Raw genomic sequence first — 26,457 nt, forward strand, 5'->3', positions numbered from 1 at the left:
GAGTTAGAGCCGCAGGCAGACAGAGAGACAGACAGTTAGAGCCGCAGGCAGACAGAGCCACAGAGAGACAGAGTTAGAGCCGCAGGCAGACAGAGCCACAGACAGAGCTGTAGCCGCAGACAGACAGAGCCACAGACAGACAGAGTTAGAGCCGCAGGCAGACAGAGCCACAGACGGAGTTAGAGCCGCAGGCAGACAGAGAGACAGATAGAGTTAGAGCCGCAGGCAGACAGAGCCACAGACAGAGTTAGAGCCGCAGGCAGACAGAGCCACAGACAGAGCTAGAGCCGCAGGCAGACAGAGCCACAGACAGAGTTAGAGCCGCAGGCAGACAGAGCCACAGACAGAGTTAGAGCCGCAGGCCGACAGAGAGACAGACAGAGTTAGAGCCGCAGGCAGACAGAGCCACAGACAGAGTTAGAGCCGCAGACAGACAGAGAGACAGACAGAGTTAGAGCCGCAGGCAGATAGAGAGACAGACAGAGTTAGAGCCGCAGGCAGATAGAGAGACAGACAGAGTTAGAGCCGCAGGCAGACAGAGCCACAGACAGAGTTAGAGCCGCAGGCAGATAGAGAGACAGAGCTAGAGCCGCAGGCAGACAGAGAGACAGACCGAGTTAGAGCCGCAGGCAGATAGAGAGACAGACAGAGTTAGAGCCGCAGGCAGACAGAGCCACAGACAGAGTTAGAGCCGCAGGCAGATAGAGAGACAGACAGTTAGAGCCGCAGGCAGACAGAGAGACAGACAGAGTTAGAGCCGCAGGCAGATAGAGAGACAGACAGAGTTAGAGCCGCAGGCAGACAGAGAGACAGACAGAGTTAGAGCCGCAGGCAGATAGAGAGACAGACAGAGCTAGAGCCGCAGGCAGATAGAGAGACAGACAGTTAGAGCCGCAGGCAGACAGAGAGACAGACAGAGTTAGAGCCGCAGGCAGACATAGCCACAGAGTTAGAGCCGCAGGCAGACGGAGAGACAGACCGAGTTAGAGCCGCAGGCAGACAGAGCCACAGACCGAGTTAGAGCCGCAGGCAGACAGAGCCACAGACAGAGTTAGAGCCGCAGACAGACTGAGCCACAGACAGAGTTAGAGCCGCAGGCAGACAGAGCCACAGACAGAGTTAGAGCCGCAGGCAGACAGAGCCACAGACAGAGTTAGAGCCGCAGGCAGACAGAGCCACAGACAGAGTTAGAGCCGCAGGCAGACAGAGCCACAGACAGAGTTAGAGCCGCAGGCAGACAGAGCCACAGACAGAGTTAGAGCCGCAGGCAGACAGAGCCACAGAGTTAGAGCCGCAGGCAGACAGAGCCACAGACAGAGATAGAGCCGCAGGCAGACAGAGCCACAGACAGAGTTAGAGCCGCAGGCAGACAGAGCCACAGACAGAGATAGAGCCGCAGGCAGACAGAGCCACAGACAGAGTTAGAGCCGCAGGCAGACAGAGCCACAGACAGAGTTAGAGCCGCAGGCAGACAGAGCCACAGACAGAGCTAGAGCCGCAGGCAGACAGAGCCACAGACAGAGTTAGAGCCGCAGGCAGACAGAGCCACAGACAGAGTTAGAGCCGCAGGCAGACAGAGCCACAGACAGAGTTAGAGCCGCAGGCAGACGGAGAGACAGACCGAGTTAGAGCCGCAGGCAGACAGAGCCACAGACAGAGTTAGAGCCGCAGACAGACTGAGCCACAGACAGAGTTAGAGCCGCAGGCAGACAGAGAGACAGACAGAGTTAGAGCCGCAGACAGACAGAGCCACAGACAGACAGACAGTTAGAGCCGCAGGCAGACAGAGCCACAGACAGAGTTAGAGCCGCAGACAGACTGAGCCACAGACAGAGTTAGAGCTGCAGGCAGACTGAGCCACAGACAGAGTTAGAGCCGCAGGCAGACAGAGCCACAGACCGAGTTAGAGCCGCAGGCAGACAGAGCCACAGACAGAGTTAGAGCCGCAGGCAGACAGAGCCACAGACAGAGTTAGAGCCGCAGGCAGACAGAGCCACAGACAGAGTTAGAGCCGCAGACAGACTGAGCCACAGACAGAGTTAGAGCCGCAGGCAGACAGAGCCACAGACAGAGTTAGAGCCGCAGGCAGACAGAGCCACAGACAGAGTTAGAGCCGCAGGCAGACAGAGAGACAGACAGAGTTAGAGCCGCAGACAGACAGAGCCACAGACAGACAGACAGTTAGAGCCGCAGGCAGACAGAGCCACAGACAGAGTTAGAGCCGCAGGCAGACAGAGCCACAGACAGTGCTAGAGCCGCAGGCAGACAGAGAGACAGACAGAGTTAGAGCCGCAGGCAGACAGAGCCTCCGACAGAGTTAGAGCCGCAGGCAGACAGAGCCACAGACAGAGTTAGAGCCGCAGGCAGACAGAGCCACAGACAGAGTTAGAGCCGCAGGCAGACAGAGCCACAGACAGAGTTAGAGCCGCAGGCAGACAGAGCCACAGACAGAGTTAGAGCCGCAGGCAGACAGAGAGACAGAGTTAGAGCCGCAGGCAGACAGAGCCACAGACAGAGTTCGAGCCGCAGGCAGACAGAGAGACAGACAGAGTTAGAGCCGCAGGCAGACAGAGCTGTGGCCGCAGACAGACGGAGCCACAGACAGACAGACAGTTAGAGCCGCAGGCAGACAGAACCACAGACAGAGCTGTGGCCGCAGGCAGACAGAGAGACAGACAGAGTTAGAGCCGCAGGCAGACAGAGAGACAGACAGAGTTAGAGCCGCAGACAGACAGAGCCACAGACAGACAGACCGTTAGAGCCGCAGGCAGAGAGAGCCACAGACAGAGCTGTGGCCGCAGGCAGACAGAGAGACAGACAGAGTTAGAGCCGCAGACAGACGGAGCCACAGACAGAGTTAGAGCCGCAGGCAGACAGAGCCACAGACAGAGTTAGAGCCGCAGGCAGACAGAGCCACAGACAGAGTTAGAGCCGCAGGCAGACGGAGAGACAGACCGAGTTAGAGCCGCAGGCAGACAGAGCCACAGACAGAGTTAGAGCCGCAGGCAGACGGATCCACAGACAGAGTTAGAGCCGCAGGCAGACAGAGCCACAGACCGAGTTAGAGCCGCAGGCAGACAGAGCCACAGACAGAGTTAGAGCCGCAGGCAGACAGAGAGACGGACAGAGTTAGAGCCGCAGGCAGACAGAGCCACAGACAGAGTTAGAGCCGCAGGCAGACAGAGCCACAGACAGAGTTAGAGCCGCAGACAGACGGAGCCACAGACAGAGTTAGAGCCGCAGGCAGACAGAGCCACAGACAGAGTTAGAGCCGCAGGCAGACAGAGCCACAGACAGAGTTAGAGCCGCAGGCAGACAGAGCCACAGACAGAGTTAGAGCCGCAGGCAGACGGAGCCACAGACAGAGTTAGAGCCGCAGGCAGACGGAGAGACAGACAGAGTTAGAGCCGCAGGCAGACAGAGCCACAGACAGAGTTAGAGCCGCAGGCAGACAGAGCCACAGACAGAGTTAGAGCCGCAGGCAGACAGAGCCACAGACAGAGTTAGAGCCGCAGACAGACAGAGAGACAGACAGAGTTAGAGCCGCAGGCAGACAGACAGACAGAGCTAGAGCCGCAGGCAGACAGAGCCACAGACAGAGTTAGAGCCGCAGGCAGACAGAGCCACAGACAGAGTTAGAGCCGCAGGCAGACAGAGCCACAGACAGAGTTAGAGCCGCAGGCAGACAGAGCCACAGACAGAGTTAGAGCCGCAGGCAGACAGAGAGACAGACAGAGTTAGAGCCGCAGGCAGACAGAGCCACAGACAGAGTTAGAGCCGCACAGAGCGACAGACAGAGTTAGAGCCGCAGGCAGACAGAGCCACAGACAGAGTTAGAGCCGCAGGCATACAGAGCCACAGACAGAGTTAGAGCCGCACAGAGAGACAGACAGAGTTAGAGCCGCAGGCAGACAGAGCCACAGACAGAGTTAGAGCCGCAGGCAGACAGAACCACAGACAGAGTTAGAGCCGCAGGCAGACAGAGCCACAGACAGAGTTAGAGCCGCAGGCAGACAGAGCCACAGACAGAGTTCGAGCCGCAGGCAGATAGAGAGACAGACAGTTAGAGCCGCAGGCAGACAGAGAGACAGACAGAGTTAGAGCCGCAGGCAGATAGAGAGACAGACAGAGTTAGAGCCGCAGGCAGACGGAGAGACAGACCGAGTTAGAGCCGCAGGCAGACAGAGCCACAGACAGAGTTAGAGCCGCAGGCCGACAGAGCCACAGACAGAGTTAGAGCCGCAGACAGACAGAGCCACAGACAGAGTTGGAGCCGCAGGGAGACAGAGAGACAGACAGAGTTAGAGCCGCAGACAGACGGAGCCACAGACAGAGTTAGAGCCGCAGGCAGACAGAGAGACAGACAGAGTTAGAGCCGCAGGCAGACAGAGCCACAGACAGAGTTAGAGCCGCAGACAGACGGAGCCACAGACAGAGTTCGAGCCGCAGGCAGACAGAGCCACAGACAGAGTTAGAGCCGCAGGCAGACAGAGCCACAGACAGAGTTAGAGCCGCAGGCAGACGGAGAGACAGACCGAGTTAGAGCCGCAGGCAGACAGAGCCACAGAGTTAGAGCCGCAGGCAGACAGAGTCACAGACAGAGTTAGAGCCGCAGGCAGACAGAGCCACAGACAGAGTTAAAGCCGCAGGCAGACAGAGCCACAGACAGAGCTAGAGCCGCAGACAGACAGAGCCACAGACAAACACACAGTTAGAGCCGCAGGCAGACAGAGCCACAGACAGAGTTAGAGCCGCAGGCAGACAGAGCCACAGACAGAGCTAGAGCCGCAGGCAGGCAGAGAGACAGACAGAGTTAGAGCCGCAGGCAGACAGAGCCACAGACAGAGTTAGAGCCGTAGGCAGATAGAGAGACAGACAGTTAGAGCCGCAGGCAGACAGAGAGACAGACAGAGTTAGAGCCGCAGGCAGATAGAGAGACAGACAGAGTTAGAGCCGCAGGCAGACAGAGAGACAGACCGAGTTAGAGCCGCAGGCAGATAGAGAGACAGACAGAGTTAGAGCCGCAGGCAGACAGAGAGACAGACCGAGTTAGAGCCGCAGGCAGACAGAGCCACAGACAGAGTTAGAGCCGCAGGCAGACGGAGAGACAGACCGAGTTAGAGCCGCAGGCAGACAGAGCCACAGACAGAGTTAGAGCCGCAGACAGACTGAGCCACAGACAGAGTTAGAGCTGCAGGCAGACTGAGCCACAGACAGAGTTAGAGCCGCAGGCAGACAGAGCCACAGACAGAGTTAGAGCCGCAGGCAGACAGAGCCACAGACAGAGTTAGAGCCGCAGGCAGACAGAGCCACAGACAGAGTTAGAGCCGCAGGCAGACAGAGCCACAGACAGAGTTAGAGCCGCAGACAGACGGAGCCACAGACAGAGTTAGAGCCGCAGGCAGACAGAGCCACAGACAGAGTTAGAGCCGCAGGCAGACAGAGCCACAGACAGAGTTAGAGCCGCAGGCAGACAGAGAGACGGACAGAGTTAGAGCCGCAGGCAGACAGAGCCACAGACAGACAGTTAGAGCCGCAGGCAGACAGAGCCACAGACAGTTAGAGCTGCAGGCAGACAGAGCCACAGACAGAGTTAGAGCCGCAGGCAGACAGAGCCACAGACAGAGTTAGAGCCGCAGGTAGACAGAGAGACAGACAGAGTTTGAGCCGCAGGCAGACAGAGCCACAGACAGAGTTAGAGCCGCAGGCAGACGGAGCCACAGACAGAGTTAGAGCCGCAGGCAGACAGAGCCACAGAGAGACAGAGTTAGAGCCGCAGGCAGACAGAGAGACAGACAGTTAGAGCCGCAGGCAGACAGAGCCACAGAGAGACAGAGTTAGAGCCGCAGGCAGACAGAGCCACAGACAGAGCTGTAGCCGCAGACAGACAGAGCCACAGACAGACAGAGTTAGAGCCGCAGGCAGACAGAGCCACAGACAGAGTTAGAGCCGCAGGCAGACAGAGAGACAGATAGAGTTAGAGCCGCAGGCAGACAGAGCCACAGACAGAGTTAGAGCCGCAGGCAGACAGAGCCACAGACAGAGCTAGAGCCGCAGGCAGACAGAGCCACAGACAGAGTTAGAGCCGCAGGCAGACAGAGCCACAGACAGAGTTAGAGCCGCAGGCCGACAGAGAGACAGACAGAGTTAGAGCCGCAGGCAGACAGAGCCACAGACAGAGTTAGAGCCGCAGACAGACAGAGAGACAGACAGAGTTAGAGCCGCAGGCAGATAGAGAGACAGACAGAGTTAGAGCCGCAGGCAGATAGAGAGACAGACAGAGTTAGAGCCGCAGGCAGACAGAGCCACAGACAGAGTTAGAGCCGCAGGCAGATAGAGAGACAGAGCTAGAGCCGCAGGCAGACAGAGAGACAGACCGAGTTAGAGCCGCAGGCAGATAGAGAGACAGACAGAGTTAGAGCCGCAGGCAGACAGAGCCACAGACAGAGTTAGAGCCGCAGGCAGATAGAGAGACAGACAGTTAGAGCCGCAGGCAGACAGAGAGACAGACAGAGTTAGAGCCGCAGGCAGATAGAGAGACAGACAGAGTTAGAGCCGCAGGCAGACAGAGAGACAGACAGAGTTAGAGCCGCAGGCAGATAGAGAGACAGACAGAGCTAGAGCCGCAGGCAGATAGAGAGACAGACAGTTAGAGCCGCAGGCAGACAGAGAGACAGACAGAGTTAGAGCCGCAGGCAGACAGAGCCACAGAGTTAGAGCCGCAGGCAGACGGAGAGACAGACCGAGTTAGAGCCGCAGGCAGACAGAGCCACAGACCGAGTTAGAGCCGCAGGCAGACAGAGCCACAGACAGAGTTAGAGCCGCAGACAGACTGAGCCACAGACAGAGTTAGAGCCGCAGGCAGACAGAGCCACAGACAGAGTTAGAGCCGCAGGCAGACAGAGCCACAGACAGAGTTAGAGCCGCAGGCAGACAGAGCCACAGACAGAGTTAGAGCCGCAGGCAGACAGAGCCACAGACAGAGTTAGAGCCGCAGGCAGACAGAGCCACAGACAGAGTTAGAGCCGCAGGCAGACAGAGCCACAGACAGAGTTAGAGCCGCAGGCATACAGAGCCACAGACAGAGTTAGAGCCGCAGGCAGACAGAGCCACAGACCGAGTTAGAGCCGCAGGCAGACAGAGCCACAGAGTTAGAGCCGCAGGCAGACAGAGCCACAGACAGAGTTAGAGCCGCAGGCAGACAGAGCCACAGACAGAGTTAGAGCCGCAGGCAGACAGAGCCACAGACAGAGTTAGAGCCGCAGGCAGACAGAGGCACAGACAGAGCTAGAGCCGTAGGCAGACAGAACCACAGACAGAGTTAGAGCCGCAGGCAGATAGAGAGACAGATAGAGTTAGAGCCGCAGGCAGACAGAGAGACAGACAGAGTTAGAGCCGCAGGCAGACAGAGAGACAGACAGAGTTAGAGCCGCAGGCAGACAGAGCCACAGACAGAGTTAGAGCCGCAGGCAGACGGAGAGACAGACCGAGTTAGAGCCGCAGGCAGACAGAGCCACAGACAGAGTTAGAGCCGCAGACAGACTGAGCCACAGACAGAGTTAGAGCTGCAGGCAGACTGAGCCACAGACAGAGTTAGAGCCGCAGGCAGACAGAGCCACAGACCGAGTTAGAGCCGCAGGCAGACAGAGCCACAGACAGAGTTAGAGCCGCAGGCAGACAGAGCCACAGACAGAGTTAGAGCCGCAGGCAGACAGAGCCACAGACAGAGTTAGAGCCGCAGGCAGACAGAGCCACAGACAGAGTTAGAGCCGCAGGCAGACAGAGCCACAGACAGAGTTAGAGCCGCAGGCAGACAGAGCCACAGACAGAGTTAGAGCCGCAGGCAGACAGAGCCACAGACAGAGTTAGAGCCGCAGGCAGACAGAGCCACAGACAGAGTTAGAGCCGCAGGCAGACGGAGAGACACACCGAGTTAGAGCCGCAGGCAGACAGAGCCACAGACAGAGTTAGAGCCGCAGACAGACTGAGCCACAGACAGAGTTAGAGCCGCAGGCAGACAGAGAGACAGACAGAGTTAGAGCCGCAGACAGACAGAGCCACAGACAGACAGACAGTTAGAGCCGCAGGCAGACAGAGCCACAGACAGAGTTAGAGCCGCAGACAGACTGAGCCACAGACAGAGTTAGAGCTGCAGGCAGACTGAGCCACAGACAGAGTTAGAGCCGCAGGCAGACAGAGCCACAGACCGAGTTAGAGCCGCAGGCAGACAGAGCCACAGACAGAGTTAGAGCCGCAGACAGACTGAGCCACAGACAGAGTTAGAGCCGCAGGCAGACAGAGCCACAGACAGAGTTAGAGCCGCAGGCAGACAGAGCCACAGACAGAGTTAGAGCCGCAGGCAGACAGAGAGACAGACAGAGTTAGAGCCGCAGACAGACTGAGCCACAGACAGAGTTAGAGCCGCAGGCAGACAGAGCCACAGACAGAGTTAGAGCCGCAGGCAGACAGAGCCACAGACAGAGTTAGAGCCGCAGGCAGACAGAGAGACAGACAGAGTTAGAGCCGCAGACAGACAGAGCCACAGACAGACAGACAGTTAGAGCCGCAGGCAGACAGAGCCACAGACAGAGTTAGAGCCGCAGGCAGACAGAGCCACAGACAGTGCTAGAGCCGCAGGCAGACAGAGAGACAGACAGAGTTAGAGCCGCAGGCAGACAGAGCCTCCGACAGAGTTAGAGCCGCAGGCAGACAGAGCCACAGACAGAGTTAGAGCCGCAGGCAGACAGAGCCACAGACAGAGTTAGAGCCGCAGGCAGACAGAGCCACAGACAGAGTTAGAGCCGCAGGCAGACAGAGCCACAGACAGAGTTAGAGCCGCAGGCAGACAGAGAGACAGAGTTAGAGCCGCAGGCAGACAGAGCCACAGACAGAGTTCGAGCCGCAGGCAGACAGAGAGACAGACAGAGTTAGAGCCGCAGGCAGACAGAGCCACAGACAGAGCTGTGGCCGCAGACAGACGGAGCCACAGACAGACAGACAGTTAGAGCCGCAGGCAGACAGAACCACAGACAGAGCTGTGGCCGCAGGCAGACAGAGAGACAGACAGAGTTAGAGCCGCAGGCAGACAGAGAGACAGACAGAGTTAGAGCCGCAGACAGACAGAGCCACAGACAGACAGACCGTTAGAGCCGCAGGCAGAGAGAGCCACAGACAGAGCTGTGGCCGCAGGCAGACAGAGAGACAGATAGAGTTAGAGCCGCAGACAGACGGAGCCACAGACAGAGTTAGAGCCGCAGGCAGACAGAGCCACAGACAGAGTTAGAGCCGCAGGCAGACAGAGCCACAGACAGAGTTAGAGCCGCAGGCAGACGGAGAGACAGACCGAGTTAGAGCCGCAGGCAGACAGAGCCACAGACAGAGTTAGAGCCGCAGGCAGACGGATCCACAGACAGAGTTAGAGCCGCAGGCAGACAGAGCCACAGACCGAGTTAGAGCCGCAGGCAGACAGAGCCACAGACAGAGTTAGAGCCGCAGGCAGACAGAGCCACAGACAGAGTTAGAGCCGCTGGCAGACGGAGAGACAGACAGAGTTAGAGCCGCAGGCAGACAGAGAGACGGACAGAGTTAGAGCCGCAGGCAGACAGAGCCACAGACAGAGTTAGAGCCGCAGGCAGACAGAGCCACAGACAGAGTTAGAGCCGCAGACAGACGGAGCCACAGACAGAGTTAGAGCCGCAGGCAGACAGAGCCACAGACAGAGTTAGAGCCGCAGGCAGACAGAGCCACAGACAGAGTTAGAGCCGCAGGCAGACAGAGCCACAGACAGAGTTAGAGCCGCAGGCAGACAGAGCCACAGACAGAGTTAGAGCCGCAGGCAGACGGAGCAACAGACAGAGTTAGAGCCGCAGGCAGACAGAGCCACAGACAGAGTTAGAGCCGCAGGTAGACAGAGCCACAGACAGAGTTAGAGCCGCAGGCAGACAGAGCCACAGACAGAGTTAGAGCCGCAGGCAGACAGAGCCACAGACAGAGTTAGAGCCGCAGGCAGACAGACTGACAGAGCTAGAGCCACAGACAGACAGAGCCACAGACAGAGTTAGAGCCGCAGGCAGACAGAGCCACAGACAGAGTTAGAGCCGCAGGCAGACAGAGCCACAGACAGAGCTGGAGCCGCTGGCAGACGGACAGACAGACAGAGCTAGAGCTGCAGGCCGACGGACAGACAGACAGAGCTAGAGTCGCTGGCAGACGGAGAGACAGGCAGAGCTAGAATTACAGGCATGGGAGGGTCACCCAGTGAGGGTGATGGGGTCGGGTGGGCATGGGAGGGTCACCCAGTGAGGGTGATGGGGTCGGGTGGGCATGGGAGGGTCACCCAGTGAGGGTGATGGGGTCGGGTGGGCATGGGAGGGTCACCCAGTGAGGGTGATGGGGTCGGGTGGGCAGGGAAGGATCACCCAGTGAGGGTGATGGGGTCGGGTGGGCAGGGAAGGATCACCCAGTGAGGATGATGGGGTCGGGTGGGCAGGGAAGGATCACCCAGTGAGGGTGATGGGGTCGGGTGGGCATGGGAGGATCACCCAATGAGGGTGATGGGGTCGGGTGGGCATGGGAGGGTCACACAGTGAGGGTGATGGGGTCGGGTGGGCATGGGAGGGTCACACAGTGAGGGTGATGGGGTCGGGTGGGCAGGGAAGCATCACCCAGTGAGGGTGATGAGGTCGGGTGGGCAGGGAAGGATCACCCAGTGAGGGTGGGCTTGGGAGGGTCACCCAGTGAGGGTGATGGGGTCGGGTGGGCAGGGAAGAATCACCCAGTGAGGGTGGGCTTGGGAGGGTCACCCAGTGAGGGTGATGGGGTCGGGTGGGCAGGGAAGAATCACCCAGTGAGGGTGGGCTTGGGAGGGTCACCCAGTGAGGGTGATGGGGTCGGGTGGGCAGGGGAGGGTCACCCAGTGAGGGTGATGAGGTCGGGTGGGCAGGGGAGGGTCACCCAGTGAGGGTGATGGGGTCGGGTGGGCAGGGGAGGGTCACCCAGTGAGGGTGATGAGGTCGGGTGGGCAGGGGAGGGTCACCCAGTGAGGGTGATGGGGTCGGGTGGGCAGGGAAGGATCACCCAGTGAGGGTGATGGGGTCGGGTGGGCAGGGGAGGGTCACCCAGTGAGGGTGATGAGGTCGGGTGGGCAGGGGAATGACATTGAGGGGAAGGGTCATCCAGATGAGGGCAAGGGAGTCAGAATGGTTCCTCCTGTGGCGTAAGATCTTCTCTGGGGATCTCTGTGTTAAGGATTTTTTTTGGGGGGGTGGATTACTGAGTTCCCACGCCCCACACAGTGTGCGAGAGTCAAATTGTAGAAATGGTTTCTGACGGTTTGATTTAAATTTTGTTCTTTCTTTTTTTCAGCGTTGCTCGAAATGGAGTTGGGTAAGACCTCGGGGCAAAGGATTGTCATAAATACGGAAGGGGGTTTATCTTTCTGGATTGTGTTCAGCGTAACCAATCGGGAATATTCCCCATTCTCTTGTCCAAGTCGGGAGTAGAGTGGAGTCTGAATCTGTGTGAATATTGTCAGGAAGGGTGAAGCTTGCTCTGCAGGAAGCACAGGCTCTCAGCTACACCCACTCCCTTCAAACTCAACATCCCTGCAGCCAGCGAGCTTCCCTCCTTGGGCAGGGCGGTCCTGTACCTGGGCTCGTTGCAGCAGCTGGGGGCAGCGTGACAGGCAGGCACATTGGAGAGCACGCTCACTCCCCCTCCAGTCTCACTGCGGAGCTGTCAGCACATCCCCCAGGCTGACCCCACCCAGTGCAGGTACTGAGGGAGTGCTGCAGTGTCAGGAGGGTGCGGTTGCAATATGAAGGGTGGCACGGTGGTTAGCGCTGCTGCCTCACAGCCCCAGGGACCCGGGTTCAATTCTGCCCTTGGGTGACTGTCCGTGTGGAGTCTGCACGCTCTCCCTGTGTCTACGTGGGTTTCCTCCCACAGTCCAAAGAAGTGCAGGTTAGGTGGATTGGCCATGTTAAATTGCCCTTTGTGTCCAAAGATGTGAAGATTAGGTTACAGGGAAACTGGGATAGGATGGGGTAGGCGGGGGGAGTGCTCCATTGGACGATTGGTGCAGAATCGATGGCGCAAATGGCCTCCTTCTGCATTGCGGAGGTTCTATGTCTGGATTAACTGGGGCGGGGTTAATCCGAGGCTCTTCTCGAGTGAATGTAAAGAAAGCTCATGGCTGTTTTTTGGAAGGTGTGCGGGGACATTTGCAGATTGCTGTTTGTGAGAGTCTGTTGTGTGCAAAATGGCTGCCGTGTTTCCTCCATTACTGCTACGGTGCACCTGACAAAATATTTAATTGGCTGCACAAGAGATTTGGAATGTCCCTGGGTTGGGAAACCCCCTGTTCCTCCTCCGCCATCTTTGTGGAAGAAGTCAGCGGACTTGCTGGAAGCCTGTCAAATCTGAGTTGTTTGACATGTGACATTGGAGTGAGTGTGGTGGGTCACTGGTCCAGTAGATGGCGATGTCACTCCAAATGGGCTGCACCCTGTTGTCATGGGGGAAACATTTCTCCCGGGCTGTCAGTTTGTGAATGAATGTTTGTGTTCGGTGCATGGGGTAAGGGGGGGAATGGAGAAAGGACGTTTGTGACTCTGCTGCTCAGTAATTTTGTTGTCTTTCCTTCTTGTCCAGACGCAAAGCAGGTCGAGCTAGGTAAGAAACTACAACTGAGGTGGCGTCTTTCGCGTGAGACATTAAAGCAAAGCCCTCTCAGGGATGCACGAGATCTGACTCTGCTGAAGACCCTAGGGTCCTGCACAATATTGATCCCTCAACCCAACAATGATGAAAACAGATTGCCCGAATGGCCAGCCATACTGTAATTACCTCTTCTCGCCAGCAGAGGGGCAGCAATGACATTACTGGCTGGAGGTTGTGGTTACAATGTGATTGGATTAATGGTTAATTATACATATGCTTGACTTTAAAACGAGGATTAAATTCTGTCTGTGTACCCTGAACACATTGTACCCAATCTAACCCCCACATCACCTGAACCCCACACCCCAGTCTCGGTTCCCGGGGGGGGGGGGGCGGTGTGGGGGGAGGGGAGGTGCTGGTGTGGGGGGGAGGGGAGGTGCTGGTGTGGGGGGAGGGGAGGTGCTGGTGTGGGGGGGAGGGGAGGTGCTGGTGTGGGGGGAGGGGCGGTGCTGGTGTGGGGGGAGGGGCGGTGCTGGTGTGGGGGGGAGGGGAGGTGCTGGTGTGGGGGGGAGGGGAGATGCTGGTGTGGGGGGAGGGGAGGTGCTGGTGTGGGGGAGGGGCGGTGCTGGTGTGGGGGGAGGGGCGGTGCTGGTGTGGGGGGGAGGGGAGGTGCTGGTGTGGGGGGAGGGGAGGTGCTGGTGTGGGGGGAGGGGAGGTGCTGGTGTGGGGGAGGGAAGGTGCTGGTGTGGGGGGGAGGGGAGGTGGCTGGTGTGGGGGGGAGGGGAGGTGGCTGGTGTGGGGGGGGGGAGGGGAGGTGCTGGTGTGGGGGAGGGGTGGTGCTGGTGTGGGGGAGGGGAGGTGCTGGTGTGGGGGGGAGGGGAGGTGCTGGTGTGGGGGGGAGGGGAGGTGCTGGTGTGGGGGGGAGGTGCTGGTGTGGGGGGGAGGGGAGGTGCTAGTGTGGGGGATGGGGAGGTGCTGGTGTGGGGAGGGGAGGTGCTGGTGTGGGGGGAGGGGAGGTGCTGGTGTGGGGGGAGGGGCGGTGCTGGTGTGGGGGGAGGGGCGGTGCTGGTGTGGGGGGAGGGGCGGTGCTGGTGTGGGGGGAGGGGCGGTGCTGGTGTGGGGGGGAGGGGAGGTGCTGGTGTGGGGGGGAGGGGAGGTGCTGGTGTGGGGGGGAGGGGAGGTGCTGGTGTGGGGGGGAGGGGAGGTGCTGGTGTAGGGGGGAGGGGAGGTGCTGGTGTGGGGGGGGAGGGGAGGTGCTGGTGTGGGGGGGGAGGGGAGGTGCTGGTGTGGGGGGGAGGGGAGGTGCTGGTGTGGGGGGGAGGGGAGGTGCTGGTGTGGGGGGGAGGGGAGGTGCTGGTGTGGGGGGAGGGGAGGTGGCTGGTGAGGGAGGGGAGGTGCTGGTGTGGGGGAGGGGCGGTGCTGGTGTGGGGGAGGTGCGGTGCTGGTGTGGGGGAGGGGCGGTGCTGGTGTGGGGGAGGGGAGGTGCTGGTGTGGGGGGGAGGGGAGGTGCTGGTGTGGGGGGAGGGGAGGTGCTGGTGTGGGGGGAGGGGAGGTGCTGGTGTTGGGGGAGGGGAGGTGCTAGTGTGGGGGATGGGGAGGTGCTGGTGTGGGGGAGGGGAGGTGCTGGTGTGGGAGGAGGGGAGGTGCTGGTGTGGGGGAGGGGAGGTGATGGTGTGGGGGAGGGGAGGTGCTGGTGTTGGGGGAGGGGAGGTGCTGGTGTGGGGAGGAGGGGAGGTGCTGGTATGGGGGGGAGGGGAGGTGCTGGTGTGGGGGGGAGGGGAGGTGCTGGTGTGGGGGGGAGGGGAGGTGCTGGTGTGGGGGATGGGGAGGTGCTGGTGTGGGGGGGAAGGGAGGTGCTGGTGTGGGGGGGAGGGGAGGTGCTGGTGTGGGGGGGAGGGGAGGTGCTGGTGTGGGGGAGGGGACGTACTGGTGTGGGGGGAGGGGAGGTGCTGGTGTGGGGGGGAGGTGCTGGTGTGGGGGGGAGGGGAGGTGCTAGTGTGGGGGATGGGGAGGTGCTGGTGTGGGGAGGGGAGGTGCTGGTGTGGGGAGGGGAGGTGCTGGTGTGGGGGGAGGGGCGGTGCTGGTGTGGGGGGAGGGGCGGTGCTGGTGTGGGGGGAGGGGAGGTGCTGGTGTGGGGGGGGAGGGGAGGTGCTGGTGTGGGGGGGAGGGGAGGTGCTGGTGTGGGGGGGAGGGGAGGTGCTGGTGTGGGGGGGAGGGGAGGTGCTGGTGTGGGGGGGGAGGGGAGGTGCTGGTGTGGGGGGGAGGGGAGGTGCTGGTGTGGGGGGGAGGGGAGGTGCTGGTGTGGGGGGGGAGGGGAGGTGCTGGTGTGGGGGGAGGGGAGGTGGCTGGTGTGGGAGGGGAGGTGCTGGTGTGGGGGAGGGGCGGTGCTGGTGTGGGGGAGGTGCGGTGCTGGTGTGGGGGAGGGGCGGTGCTGGTGTGGGGGGAGGGGAGGTGCTGGTGTGGGGGGGAGGGGAGGTGCTGGTGTGGGGGGAGGGGAGGTGCTGGTGTGGGGGAGGGGAGGTGCTGGTGTTGGGGGAGGGGAGGTGCTAGTGTGGGGGATGGGGAGGTGCTGGTGTGGGGGAGGGGAGGTGCTGGTGTGGGAGGAGGGGAGGTGCTGGTGTGGGGGAGGGGAGGTGCTGGTGTGGGGGAGGGGAGGTGCTGGTGTTGGGGGAGGGGAGGTGCTGGTGTGGGGAGGAGGGGAGGTGCTGGTATGGGGGGGAGGGGAGGTGCTGGTGTGGGGGGGAGGGGAGGTGCTGGTGTGGGGGGAGGGGAGGTGCTGGTGTGGGGGGAGGGGAGGTGCTGGTGTGGGGGATGGGGAGGTGCTGGTGTGGGGGGGAAGGGAGGTGCTGGTGTGGGGGGGAGGGGAGGTGCTGGTGTGGGGGGGAGGGGAGGTGCTGGTGTGGGGGAGGGGACGTACTGGTGTGGGGGGGGGGGGGAACGTACTGGTGTGGGAGGGCGGGGCGGCGGGAGGGTATGTGTCAACATGTGTGTCAGTCCAATTCGACATTGAGAAGGTGTGTCAGGATACCACATGGTAACAGGTACAGAGAGAGAGATAGGAGGTGGCCATTCAGCCCCTCACTGCGACACTGCTGACTGAAATGATGGCAGATCCCCATTTTCCCACCTTTGTTCCATATCACTTGGTGCCCCTTCTTAAAGAAGACCCAAGAGATTCTACATCTCTTCCACAAGTGGAACTTCTCCATGTCCACCCTCTCAAACCTTGTCCGCAATTTTAAATTCCTAAATAAGGTCGCCGCACTTATCAAAGATCTTCGACCAGCTCTCTGTCCCTCCTCACAGGAGGTAGAGGAACTAGGATTAACTACAAATGGATATAATTGTGCTGTGGAGACTGTTCTCAAAGTTTCTGAAATGGGTCAAATTTTTATTTATTGTATGAGCTTTACAGCCCAGAAATATTCCAACTGAGACCGCCTCCGGTTAAAACTGCATGATTGTCGGCTGTACAAAGCCATTCACTAACTGATGTCTTTTCCCTTTTAGACCAGATTCGCCACCTCTCTATAACAGGTAAGACCCAGGGGTAGTTATGCAATCTCAGAGTATGGGGTGGCTGGCTGGACCAACGTTTATTTCCCATCCCTAATTGCCCTTGGGGAGGTGGTGCTGAGCCTCCTTAAACTGCTGCAATTCATGTGGTGTAGGTACAACCACAGTGCTGTTAGGAAGGAAGTTCCAGGATTTTGAGCCAAGTGGTGGGGTTTCCAGGTATCTGCTGCCCTTGTCCTTCTAGCTCGTAGTGGGAACAAATTGAATTTAGAAGGTGTTTCTGAAGATTTGCGCCCAATGTCATTGTCGCCAACATATGATGTTGGGATCAGCAGGTAAACTCCCTCTGGTTCACCCTATGCAGAGCTGATCAAATATTTCAAGGACAGATCAGTGTCTCTGTATCTATTGGACTAAAACCTCAGAAACCGTTTCTCTTTTAGACATTTTTCCCAAGAACAGAAAAAAAAATGTGCAGTGAATTATTTGAAGACAAGGTGGCATAGTGGCTAGCACTGCTAGCCTCACATTACCAAGAACCCGGCTTCAATTCCACCCTTGGGTCACTGTCTGTGTGGAGTCTGCACATTCTTCCCGTGTCTGCGTGCGTTTCCCCCGGGTGCTCCAGTTTCCTCCCACAGTCCTAAAATGTGCAGATTAGGTGGATTGGCCATGCTAAATTGTCCTTTAGTGTCCAAAAATGTGCAGGTTAGGAGGGGTTACGGGGATAGGGCGGGGGACTGGGCCTCGGTAGGGTGCTCTATCGGAAGGTCGTGCAGACGCGATGGGCAAATGGCCTCCTTCTGCACTGTTTAGATTCTATGGATCTTTGAAGTTAATCTCATCCTCCTTTATCCTTTTAGCCTTCCAGAGGATGAAGGACAATGCAGGTAAGATATGCAGTTCACAAGTGACTCCATATTAAATAGTGTGTGAATGTGCGTGAAATTTGCATCACTTTTTTAGGCTCATAGAATTTTTACTGCCATTTTTTAAATTCACGCCAGCATTTATTACCCATGTCGAATTGCGCTGGAACTGAGTGACATTTCAGAGGGCAGTGGGCAGTTAAGTCATATGTAGTCCAGACTAGGTAAGGACGGCAGATTTCATTCCCCAAACGGGCATTAGTGAACCAACTGGGGTTTTATAGCAATCGACATTGGTTTCATCGTTAATCTTTCAAACCCCACCATGTGGGATATGAACGCGGTTTCCATTACTAGTCTAGTGACGATACCGCTATGCCATTTCATCCCACTCTTTCAAAGAGCTGTTAAATTATTCCCAACTCCGGTGCTCTTTCCCAATAACCTTGGGCGTTTTTCCCTTTAAGTATTTCCTTGTTCGTTTGTTACATTTAAAATAAATATGGTCCCTATGGTTCCCGTACCAGCCTCCCCGAACAGGCGCCGGAATGTGGCGACTAGGAGCTTTTCACAGTAACTTCATTTGAAGCCTACTTGTGACAATACGCGATTTTCATTCATTTCATAAAATGAATATGGTCCCCCACTTGTTTTTTTTCAACCAATTATCATCTGTTCTGTTCCTGGTGACAGGGGCGTTGGTAACTAAAGAGAATAACAGGGAAATATTAAAACTTCCTGACAAGGTCAAATGAGGAGACTAATTCGGTTAGGATTATATTCATTGCAGTTTCGAAAAGTGAGAGGGGATCTCATCGAAACTTACAAAATTCTAACAGGATTTTACAGGATAGATTCAAAAGAAATGTTCCCGATGGTGGGGCGTGCAGAACTAGACGTCATAGTTTGAGGTTAAGGGGGAAACGTTTTAGGACTGAGGTGAGGGGAAATTTCTTCACCCAGAGAGTGGTGAATCTGTGCAATTCACTACCACAGAAAGTAGTTGAGGCAAAAACATTGTGTAATTTCAAGAAGGAATTCGATACAGCTCTTGGGGATAAAGGGATCAAGGGGAGGAAGGCGAGATCAGGGTATTGGACTTGATGATCAGCCATGATCGGAATGAATGGCGGAGCAGGCTCGAAGGGCCGAATGGCCTCCTCCTGCTTCTATTTTCGAGGTATGTTTCTATGTAGGTCTATCACACCCTCCCCTTCACAGATCTAGTGAAGGATTATCTCTCGTGGAGTTACTCTCCCCTTTAATTTCTTATTATTCAGCCAGTTATTCCATTTAAGGACATAACTTGGTGATGACCCCAGTGGTCACCTCTGCGAGTGTCCACATTTGTACAGCTAATTTTACAACACGAGAGACAGGGTATCAATAGCATAAAACAACTTGGAAATTTGGACAAGACTGATCTCTATTCTCCGCCGCTGTTTACTGTCATTCCACATTCTCACCACTCTCTGGGGAAAGATTTTTGTCCTGAATTCCCCATTGGATTTGTTAGTGATTATATTGTATTTGTAATCCCTGGTTCTAGTCTCCCTCAAGAATGGAAATGTGATCTGAGTGAGTCTTAAGCTCTCTCGCTGTGTTCTAAGTGAGTCTGAGGGTCTCTCACTGTGATCCGAGGGAGACTTAGGGTCTCTCACTGTGTTCTGAGTGAGTCTTGGGGTCTCTCACTGTGATCTGAGTGAGTCTTAGGGTTTCTCACTGTGCTGAATGTGTCTTAGTGTCTCTCACTGTGATCTGAGTGAGTCTTAGTGTCTCTCAGTGTGTTCTGAGTAAGTCTTAGAGTCTCACTGTGATCTGAGTGAGTCTTAGTGTCTCTCACTGTGATCTGAGTGAGTCTTAGGGTTTCTCACTGTGCTGAATGTGTCTTAGTGTCTCTCACTGTGATCTGAGTGAGTCTTAGTGTCTCTCAGTGTGTTCTGAGTAAGTCTTAGAGTCTCACTGTGATCTGAGTGAGTCTTAGTGTCTCTCACTGTGATCTGAGTGAGTCTTAGTGTCTCTCACTGTGTTCTGAGTGAGTCTTAGAGTCTCACTGTGATCTGAGTGAGTCTTAGTGTCTCTCACTGTGATCTGAGTGAGTCTTAGTGTCTCCCACTGTGTTCTGAGTAAGTCTTAGAGTCTCACTGTGATCTGAGTGAGTCTTAGTGTCTCTCACTGTGATCTGAGTGAATCTTAGTGGCTCTCACTGTGATCTGAGTGAATCTTAGGGTCTCTCACTGTGTTCTGAGTGAGTCTCAGAGTCTCTCACTGTGATCTGAGTGAGTCTTAGAGTCTCACTGTGATCTGAGTGAGTCTTAGAGTCTCTCACTGTGATCTGAGTGAGTCTTAGTATCTCTCACTGTGATCTGAGTGAATCTTAGGGTCTCTCACTGTGATCTGAGTGAGTCTTAGTGTCTCTCACTGTGTTCTGAGTGAGTCTGAGTGTCACTCACTGTGTTCAGAGTGAGTTTTAGAGTCTCTCACTGTGATCTGAGTGAGTCTTAGAGTCTCTCACTGTGATCTGAGTGAGTCTTAGGATCTCTCACTGTGATCTGAGTGAGTCTTAGGGTATCTCACTGTGATCTGAGTGAGTCTTAGGGTCTCTCACTGTTCTGAGTGAGTCTTAGAGTCTCTCACTGTGATCCGAGGGAGACTTAGGGTCTCTCACTGTGTTCTCAGTGAGTCTTAGTGTCTCTCACTGTGATCTGAGTGAGTCTTAGTGTATCTCACTGTGATCTGAGTGAGTCTTAGGGTCTCTCACTGTTCTGAGTGAGTCTTAGGGTCTCTCACTGTGATCTGAGTGAGTCTTAGGATCTCTCACTGTGTTCTGAGTGAGCCTTAGTGTTTCCCACTGTGATCTGAATGAGTCTTAGGGTCTCTCACTGTTCTGAGTGAGTCTTAGAGTCTCTCGCTGTGATTTGAGTGAGTCTTAGGGTCTCTCATTGTTCTGAGCGAGTCTTAGTGTCTGTCACTGTGATCTGAGTGAGTCTTAGGGTCTCTCACTGTGATCTGAATGAGCCTTAGGGTCTCTCACTGTGTTCTGAGTGAGCCTTAGTGTTTCCCACTGTGAGCTGAGTGAGTCTTAGAGTCTCTCATTGTGATCTGAGTGAGTCTGAGGGTCTCTCACTGTTCTGAGTGAGTGTTAGAGTCTCTCGCTGTGATTTGAGTGAGTCTTAGGGTCTCTCATTGTTCTGAGATGTCTTAGTGTCTGTCACTGTGATCTGAGCGAGTCTTAGGGTCTCGCACTGTTCTGAGTGAGTCTTAGAATCTCTCACTGTGATCTGAGTGAGTCTTAGGATCTCTTACTGTGTATTGAATGAGTCTTAGTGTCTCTCACTGTGATCTGAGTGAGTCTTAGGGTCTCTCACTGTGATCTGAGTGAATCTTAGGGTCTCTCACTGTGATCTGAGTGAGTCTTAGTGTCTCTCACTGTGTTCTGAGTGAGTCTTAGTGTCTCTCACTGTGTTCTGAGTGAGTCTTGGGGTCTCACTGTGATCTGAGTGAATCTTAGAGTCTCTCACTGTGATCTGAATGAGTCTTAGTGTCTCTCACTGTGTTCTGAGTGAGTCTCAGAGTCTCTCACTGTGATCTGAGTGAGTCTTAGTGTCTCTCACTGTGTTCTGAGTGAGTCTTGGGGTCTCTCACTGTGATCTGAGTGAGTCTTAGGGTGTCTCACTGTTCTGAGTGAGTCTGAGTGTCACTCACTGTGTTCAGAGTGAGTTTTAGAGTCTCTCACTGTGATCTGAGTGAGTCTTAGAGTCTCTCACTGTGATCTGAGTGAGTCTTAGGATCTCTCACTGTGATCTGAGTGAGTCTTAGGGTATGTCACTGTGATCTGAGTGAGTCTTAGGGTCTCTCACTGTTCTGAGTGAGTCTTAGAGTCTCTCACTGTGATCCGAGGGAGACTTAGGGTCTCTCACTGTTCTGAGTGAGTGTTAGAGTCTCTCGCTGTGATTTGAGTGAGTCTTAGGGTCTCTCATTGTTCTGAGATGTCTTAGTGTCTGTCACTGTGATCTGAGTGAGTCTTAGGGTCTCGCACTGTTCTGAGTGAGTCTTAGAATCTCTCACTGTGATCTGAGTGAGTCTTAGGATCTCTTACTGTGTATTGAATGAGTCTTAGTGTCTCTCACTGTGATCTGAGTGAGTCTTAGGGTCTCTCACTGTGATCTGAGTGAATCTTAGGGTCTCTCACTGTGATCTGAGTGAGTCTTAGTGTCTCTCACTGTGTTCTGAGTGAGTCTTAGTGTCTCTCACTGTGTTCTGAGTGAGTCTTGGGGTCTCTCACTGTGATCTGAGTGAATCTTAGAGTCTCTCACTGTGATCTGAATGAGTCTTAGTGTCTCTCACTGTGATCTGAGTGAATCTTAGGGTCTCTCACTGTGTTCTGAGTGAGTCTTGGGGTCTCTCACTGTGCTGAGTGTGTCTTAGTGTCACTCACTGTGATCTGAGTAAGTCTTAGCGTCTCTCACTGTGTTCTGAGTGAGTCTCAGAGTCTCTCACTGTGATCTGAGTGAGTCTTAGTGTCTCTCACTGTGTTCTGAGTGAGTCTTGGGGTCTCTCACTGTGATCTGAGTGAGTCTTAGGGTGTCTCACTGTTCTGAGTGAGTCTTAGGGTCTCTCACTGTGTTCTGAGTGAGTCTCAGAGTCTCTCATTGTGATCTGAGTGAGTCTTAGTATCTCTCACTGTGATCTGAGTGAATCTTAGTGTCTCTCACTGTGTTCTGAGTGAGTCTCAGAGTCTCTCACTGTGATCTGAGTGAGTCTTAGTGTCTCTCACTGTGTTCTGAGTGAGTCTTGGGGTCTCTCACTGTGATCTGAGTGAGTCTTAGTGTCTCTCACTGTGTTCTGAGTGAGTCTTGGGGTCTCTCACTGTGATCTGAGTGAGTCTTAGGGTGTCTCACTGTTCTGAGTGAGTCTTAGGGTCTCTCACTGTGTTCTGAGTGAGTCTCAGAGTCTCTCATTGTGATCTGAGTGAGTCTTAGTATCTCTCATTGTGATCTGAGTGAGTCTTAGTATCTCTCACTGTGATCTGAGTGAATCTTAGTGTCTCTCACTGTGATCTGAGTGAGTCTTAGAGTCTCTCACTGTGATCTGAGTGAATCTTAGTGTCTCTCACTGTGATCTGAGTGAGTCTTGGAGAACTGAAAGTGAGCCTTGGTGTTTCTCACTGTTGGCCGTGCTCTAAATTTGAGTTGCACTACACACCGAGTGGTTCTAAGTGTGAAATATTTGGTCGATGCATCCTCCTGCTTGTTTTAACATTGTGACTTTAATAATGTCCCTTTTAAACAGCTCTAAATCCTGTCCAGTGCCTGAGGTTAAACTTTTCCCGTTCATTTTTATCCTTTAGTTGACGTCACCCTGGATGATGACTCTGCGAATCCAAACCTCGAGATATCTTCTGAGCACACCATGGCGAGATGCGCTCAAGGACGGGAGATTCCCACTGACATGAGCAGGAGATTTGTGTCCAGGCTATCCGTGCTGGGAAAGGAGGAATTCACTGGCGGCAGGCATTTCTGGATGGTGGAAGTGGACAAGCAGTTACGCTGGGACCTGGGGGTAGCCAGGGAGTCAGTGGACAGGGAGGGCAAGCCAGCTTTGAACCCTGAGAATGGTTACTGGACCATTGGGCATGATGGGCAAAAATACTGGGCAAACGACACAAGCCGTCTGGAAATCTCACTGAAGGGAAAACTTCAGATGATCGGAATATATGTCAACTACGATGCTGGGCAGGTTGTGATCTGCGATGCTGCCACCCGTGCTCACCTGCACAGTTTCACCGGCTGCTTCGAGGGCACAATTTGCCCCTTCTTCAATCTCTCCGAGTCTGGGAAAGTTAGCATTTTTCAGTCGACCAGTCTTCCGAAACAACCCAACTCTGCTTGACCAGACTAACGCCATCATTCTGTGTCGCAGATTGGTGAGGACACCCTGTGAAAGTCACATGACCGAAATGGACACCATTTTGCTCCCAGAGTTATCCCGGAGCATTGGGAGGAATCATTCTTCTCTCGTATTTGTGTTCGGGGAGGGGGTAGATATCCATCTGTTTCTGCTCATCAAACACTGCCAAATGTTTTTCTTAAATAAATTTAGAGTACCCAATTACTTTTCTTCCAATTAAGGGGCAAGGTCGCGTGGCCAATCCACCTGCCCGGCACATCTTTGTGTTGTGGGGGTGAAACCCACGCAAACACGGGGAGAATGTGCAAACTCCACACAGACAGTGACCCAGAGCCAGGATCGAACCTGGGACCTCAATGCTGTAGGCAGCAGTGCTAATCACTGCGCCACCGTGCTGCCCTGCCAAATGTTTACAACTTCAAAGTTTATTTTAAGGCTGACCATCCAGCACGGTGGGTGCAGCAGTGCCCGAAGTACTGTCCCGCTGGCCCCCCTGTCAGTATTATGAAGCAGGGCCTGGGGCGTTCCCCTGATGTCTTGGAAAATACTTAGCCCATAACCATAATAATTTGTACCCGCACCCGGTCCCCACTCCCGCTCCCCGCTCTGATCCCCGCTCCCGGTCCCCACTCCCGCTCCCCGCTCTGATCCTCGCTCCCGGTCCCCACTCCCCGTTCCGATCCCCACTCCCGGTCCCCACTCTGAGCCCCGCTCCCGGTCCCCGCTCCCCGTTCCGATCCCCGCTCCCGGTCCCCGCTCTGATCCCCGCACCCGGTCCCCACTCCTGCTCCCCACTCTGATCCCCGCTCCCGGTCCCTGCTCCCCGTTCCGATCCCCGCACCCACTCCCCACTCTGATCCCGGTCCCCGGTCCCCACTCCCGCTCCTGATCCCCGCTCCCCGTTCCGATCCCCACTCCTGGACCCGCTCCCGGTCCCCGCTCCCCGTACTGATCCCCGGTCCCCACTCCCGGTCCCTGCTCCCGGTCCCTGCTCCCAGTCCCCGCTCCGATCCCCGCTCCCCATCCCCGCTCCCGGTCCCCGCTCCCGGTCCCCGCTCCCGGTCCCCACTCCCGATCCCCGCTACCAGTCCCCGCTCCCCGTTCCAATCCCCGCTCCCCGTCCCCGCTCCCGGTCCCCGCTCCCGGTCCCCGCTCCCGCTCTGGTCTCTGATCCCCGCTCTGGCTCTCGCCCCCACTCTGATCCCCGCTCTGGTCTCTGATCCCCGCTCTGGCTCCCGCCACCACTCTGATCCCCGCTCTGGTCTCTGGTCCCCGCTCTGGTCCCCGCTCTGGCTCCCGCCCCCACTCTGATCCCCGCTCTGGTCTCTGATCCCCGCTCTGGCTCCCGCCCCCACTCTGATCCCCGCTCTGGTCTCTGGTCCCCGCTGTGGCTCCCGCCCCCACTCTCATCCCCGCTCTGGTCTTCGCTTCCGCTCTGGTCCCCGCTCTGGCTCCCGCCCCCACTCTGATCCCCGCTCTGGCTCCCGCCCCCGCTCTGGTCTCCGCTTCCGCTCTGATCCCAGCTCTGGCTCCCACCCCCACTCTGATCCTCGCTCTGATCCCCGCTCCTGGTCCCCGCTCCCCATCCCCGCTTCCTGTCCCCGCTCCCGGTCCCCGCTCCCGGTCCCCGCTCCCCGTCCCCGCTCCCCGTCCCCGCTCCCCGCTCCCCGTCCCCGCTCTGGTCTCTGATCCCCGCTCTGGCTCCCGCCCCCACTCTTGTCCCCGCTCTGGTCTCTGATCCCCGCTCTGGTCTGCGCTCTGGCTCCCGCCCCCACTCTGATCCCCGCTCTGGTCTCTGATCCCCGCTCTGGTCCCCGCTCTGGCTCCCGCCCCCTCTCTGATCCCCGCTCTGGTCTCCGCTTCCGCTCTGGTCCCCGCTCTAGCTCCCGCCCCCACTCTGATCCCCGCTCTGGTCTCCGCTTCCGCTCTGATCCCCGCTCTGGCTTCCGCCCCCACTCTGATCCCCGCTCTGGCTCCCGCCCCCACTCTGATCCCCGCTCTGGTCCCCGCTCTGGTCCCCGCTCTGATCCCCGCTCTGATCCCCGCTCTGATCCCCGCTCTGAACCCCGCTCTGAACCCCGCTCTGAACTCCGCTCTGATCCCCGCTCTGATCCCCGCTCTGATCCCCGCTCTGATCCCCGCTCTGGCTCCCGCCCCCGCTCTTGTGCCCTTTGTCTCTCACTCTGCCATTCCTTCCCAACCTAAACATAATATTTATTAATTCAGAGAATTGTAGAATCCCTACAGTGCAGAGAGAGGCCATTCAGCCCATCGAGTCTACACCGAACCTCTGAGCACCCTAACCGCTCCCCATGACCCCACCTAACCTTTGGACACTAAGGGGCAATTTATCAAGACCAATCCACCTAAACAGTGACGAATGTGATATAAAATAGTTACTTTAGAGATATTATTTACTGTAATGTAGAAATAAGCCACTTTGATTCTGGCAAGTAGAGACAAAGGATTTTAGACCGCATGGAAAAAGCAGGAAGAGGTGTGTCTATAAGAGTGATGCTGAATTGATAGGGGCCGGAGAAAGGGATTGGAAGTGAGCCAATCAGAATAGATCAAACAAGTCAGGAGGGACATAGGATGACCTATGGGCGTCGAGTATGTGAAACTTGATGCCATTTGAATGTATCAGTACTGATCTCTTTGTCTGGGACATTCACTTAGTTCCCGGAGCTGCAGAGAGCAACATGTTATCTGTATCACTGTGGACTAGGTAGCTTGCAAGCTGAATAAAATAACTAATGTTATACCTGCAAATCCATCTCGACTTTTATGGGGCCAGACTGACGGATAAAGAAATTTGGGATTCAATAACAGCACATGTTCGGCCTGTGGGAGGAAATGGGAGCATCTGAAGGAGACCCACACAGATACGGGGAGAATGTATAAACTCCACACAGTCACCCAAAGACAGAATTTAAGCTGGCTCCCTGGCGCAGAGACTATTGTTCATGTTATTGTTTAGTGATAAACCTACTTTCTCCTTCTCCTCTCGGACTGGTTTGTGGTCACTCAAACCCCCCTCTGTGGAAAGAAATTCCTCCTCATCTCAGTCCTAAATGACCTGACCCTTATTCTGAGAATAGCTTTTTCAAGGATTCCTGCCATTTTTTAAACAAGATTTTAAAAAATTTTGGTTGCCCATGTCTGTCATGATGTGCAAATATGCAGCGAATGAACACATAGAATAGGACACGACCAATGAGCAGTCAGGACACTCAGGGGTGGTATCTGATGAGGCACTCACACCCTGCCTCTTTCCACAGACCAACATCTACAGAGTGAGACAGGGCGTATCCTCAGCATCACACCCCAGCACGTGGCTTAGAGCAAGGCTGGTTCAGTTAGACTGAGTTACTACATTTAGATTAGCAGAGAGTCGAACTCATTGAGAACTGTGCTAATAGTTCAATAAAACACATTGAACTCACTTCAAAGTCTGGAGCATCTTTTACTCAAAACTGCATCAAGTGGCAGCTTGTGTTAT

General features: G+C 55.9%; 1 protein-coding gene across 1 annotated transcript in view; it reads left to right on the forward strand.

The window, feature by feature from the left end:
* LOC140390449 (butyrophilin subfamily 1 member A1-like) overlaps positions 1 to 25,727 on the forward strand; it is a 273,313-nt gene extending 247,586 nt beyond the window's left edge. Inside the window, exons 8-12 of the mRNA XM_072475596.1 lie at positions 11,365 to 11,385; positions 12,652 to 12,672; positions 16,171 to 16,197; positions 17,040 to 17,066; positions 22,396 to 25,727. Coding sequence (XP_072331697.1) covers positions 11,365 to 11,385; positions 12,652 to 12,672; positions 16,171 to 16,197; positions 17,040 to 17,066; positions 22,396 to 22,937 — 638 coding nt within the window. The 3' untranslated portion in view covers positions 22,938 to 25,727. The remainder of the gene's footprint in view (positions 1 to 11,364; positions 11,386 to 12,651; positions 12,673 to 16,170; positions 16,198 to 17,039; positions 17,067 to 22,395) is intronic.
* The last annotated feature ends 730 nt before the right edge of the window (positions 25,728 to 26,457 follow it).

This window comes from Scyliorhinus torazame, chromosome 14 (assembly GCF_047496885.1).
Source record: "Scyliorhinus torazame isolate Kashiwa2021f chromosome 14, sScyTor2.1, whole genome shotgun sequence".
Lineage (NCBI taxonomy): Eukaryota > Metazoa > Chordata > Chondrichthyes > Carcharhiniformes > Scyliorhinidae > Scyliorhinus > Scyliorhinus torazame.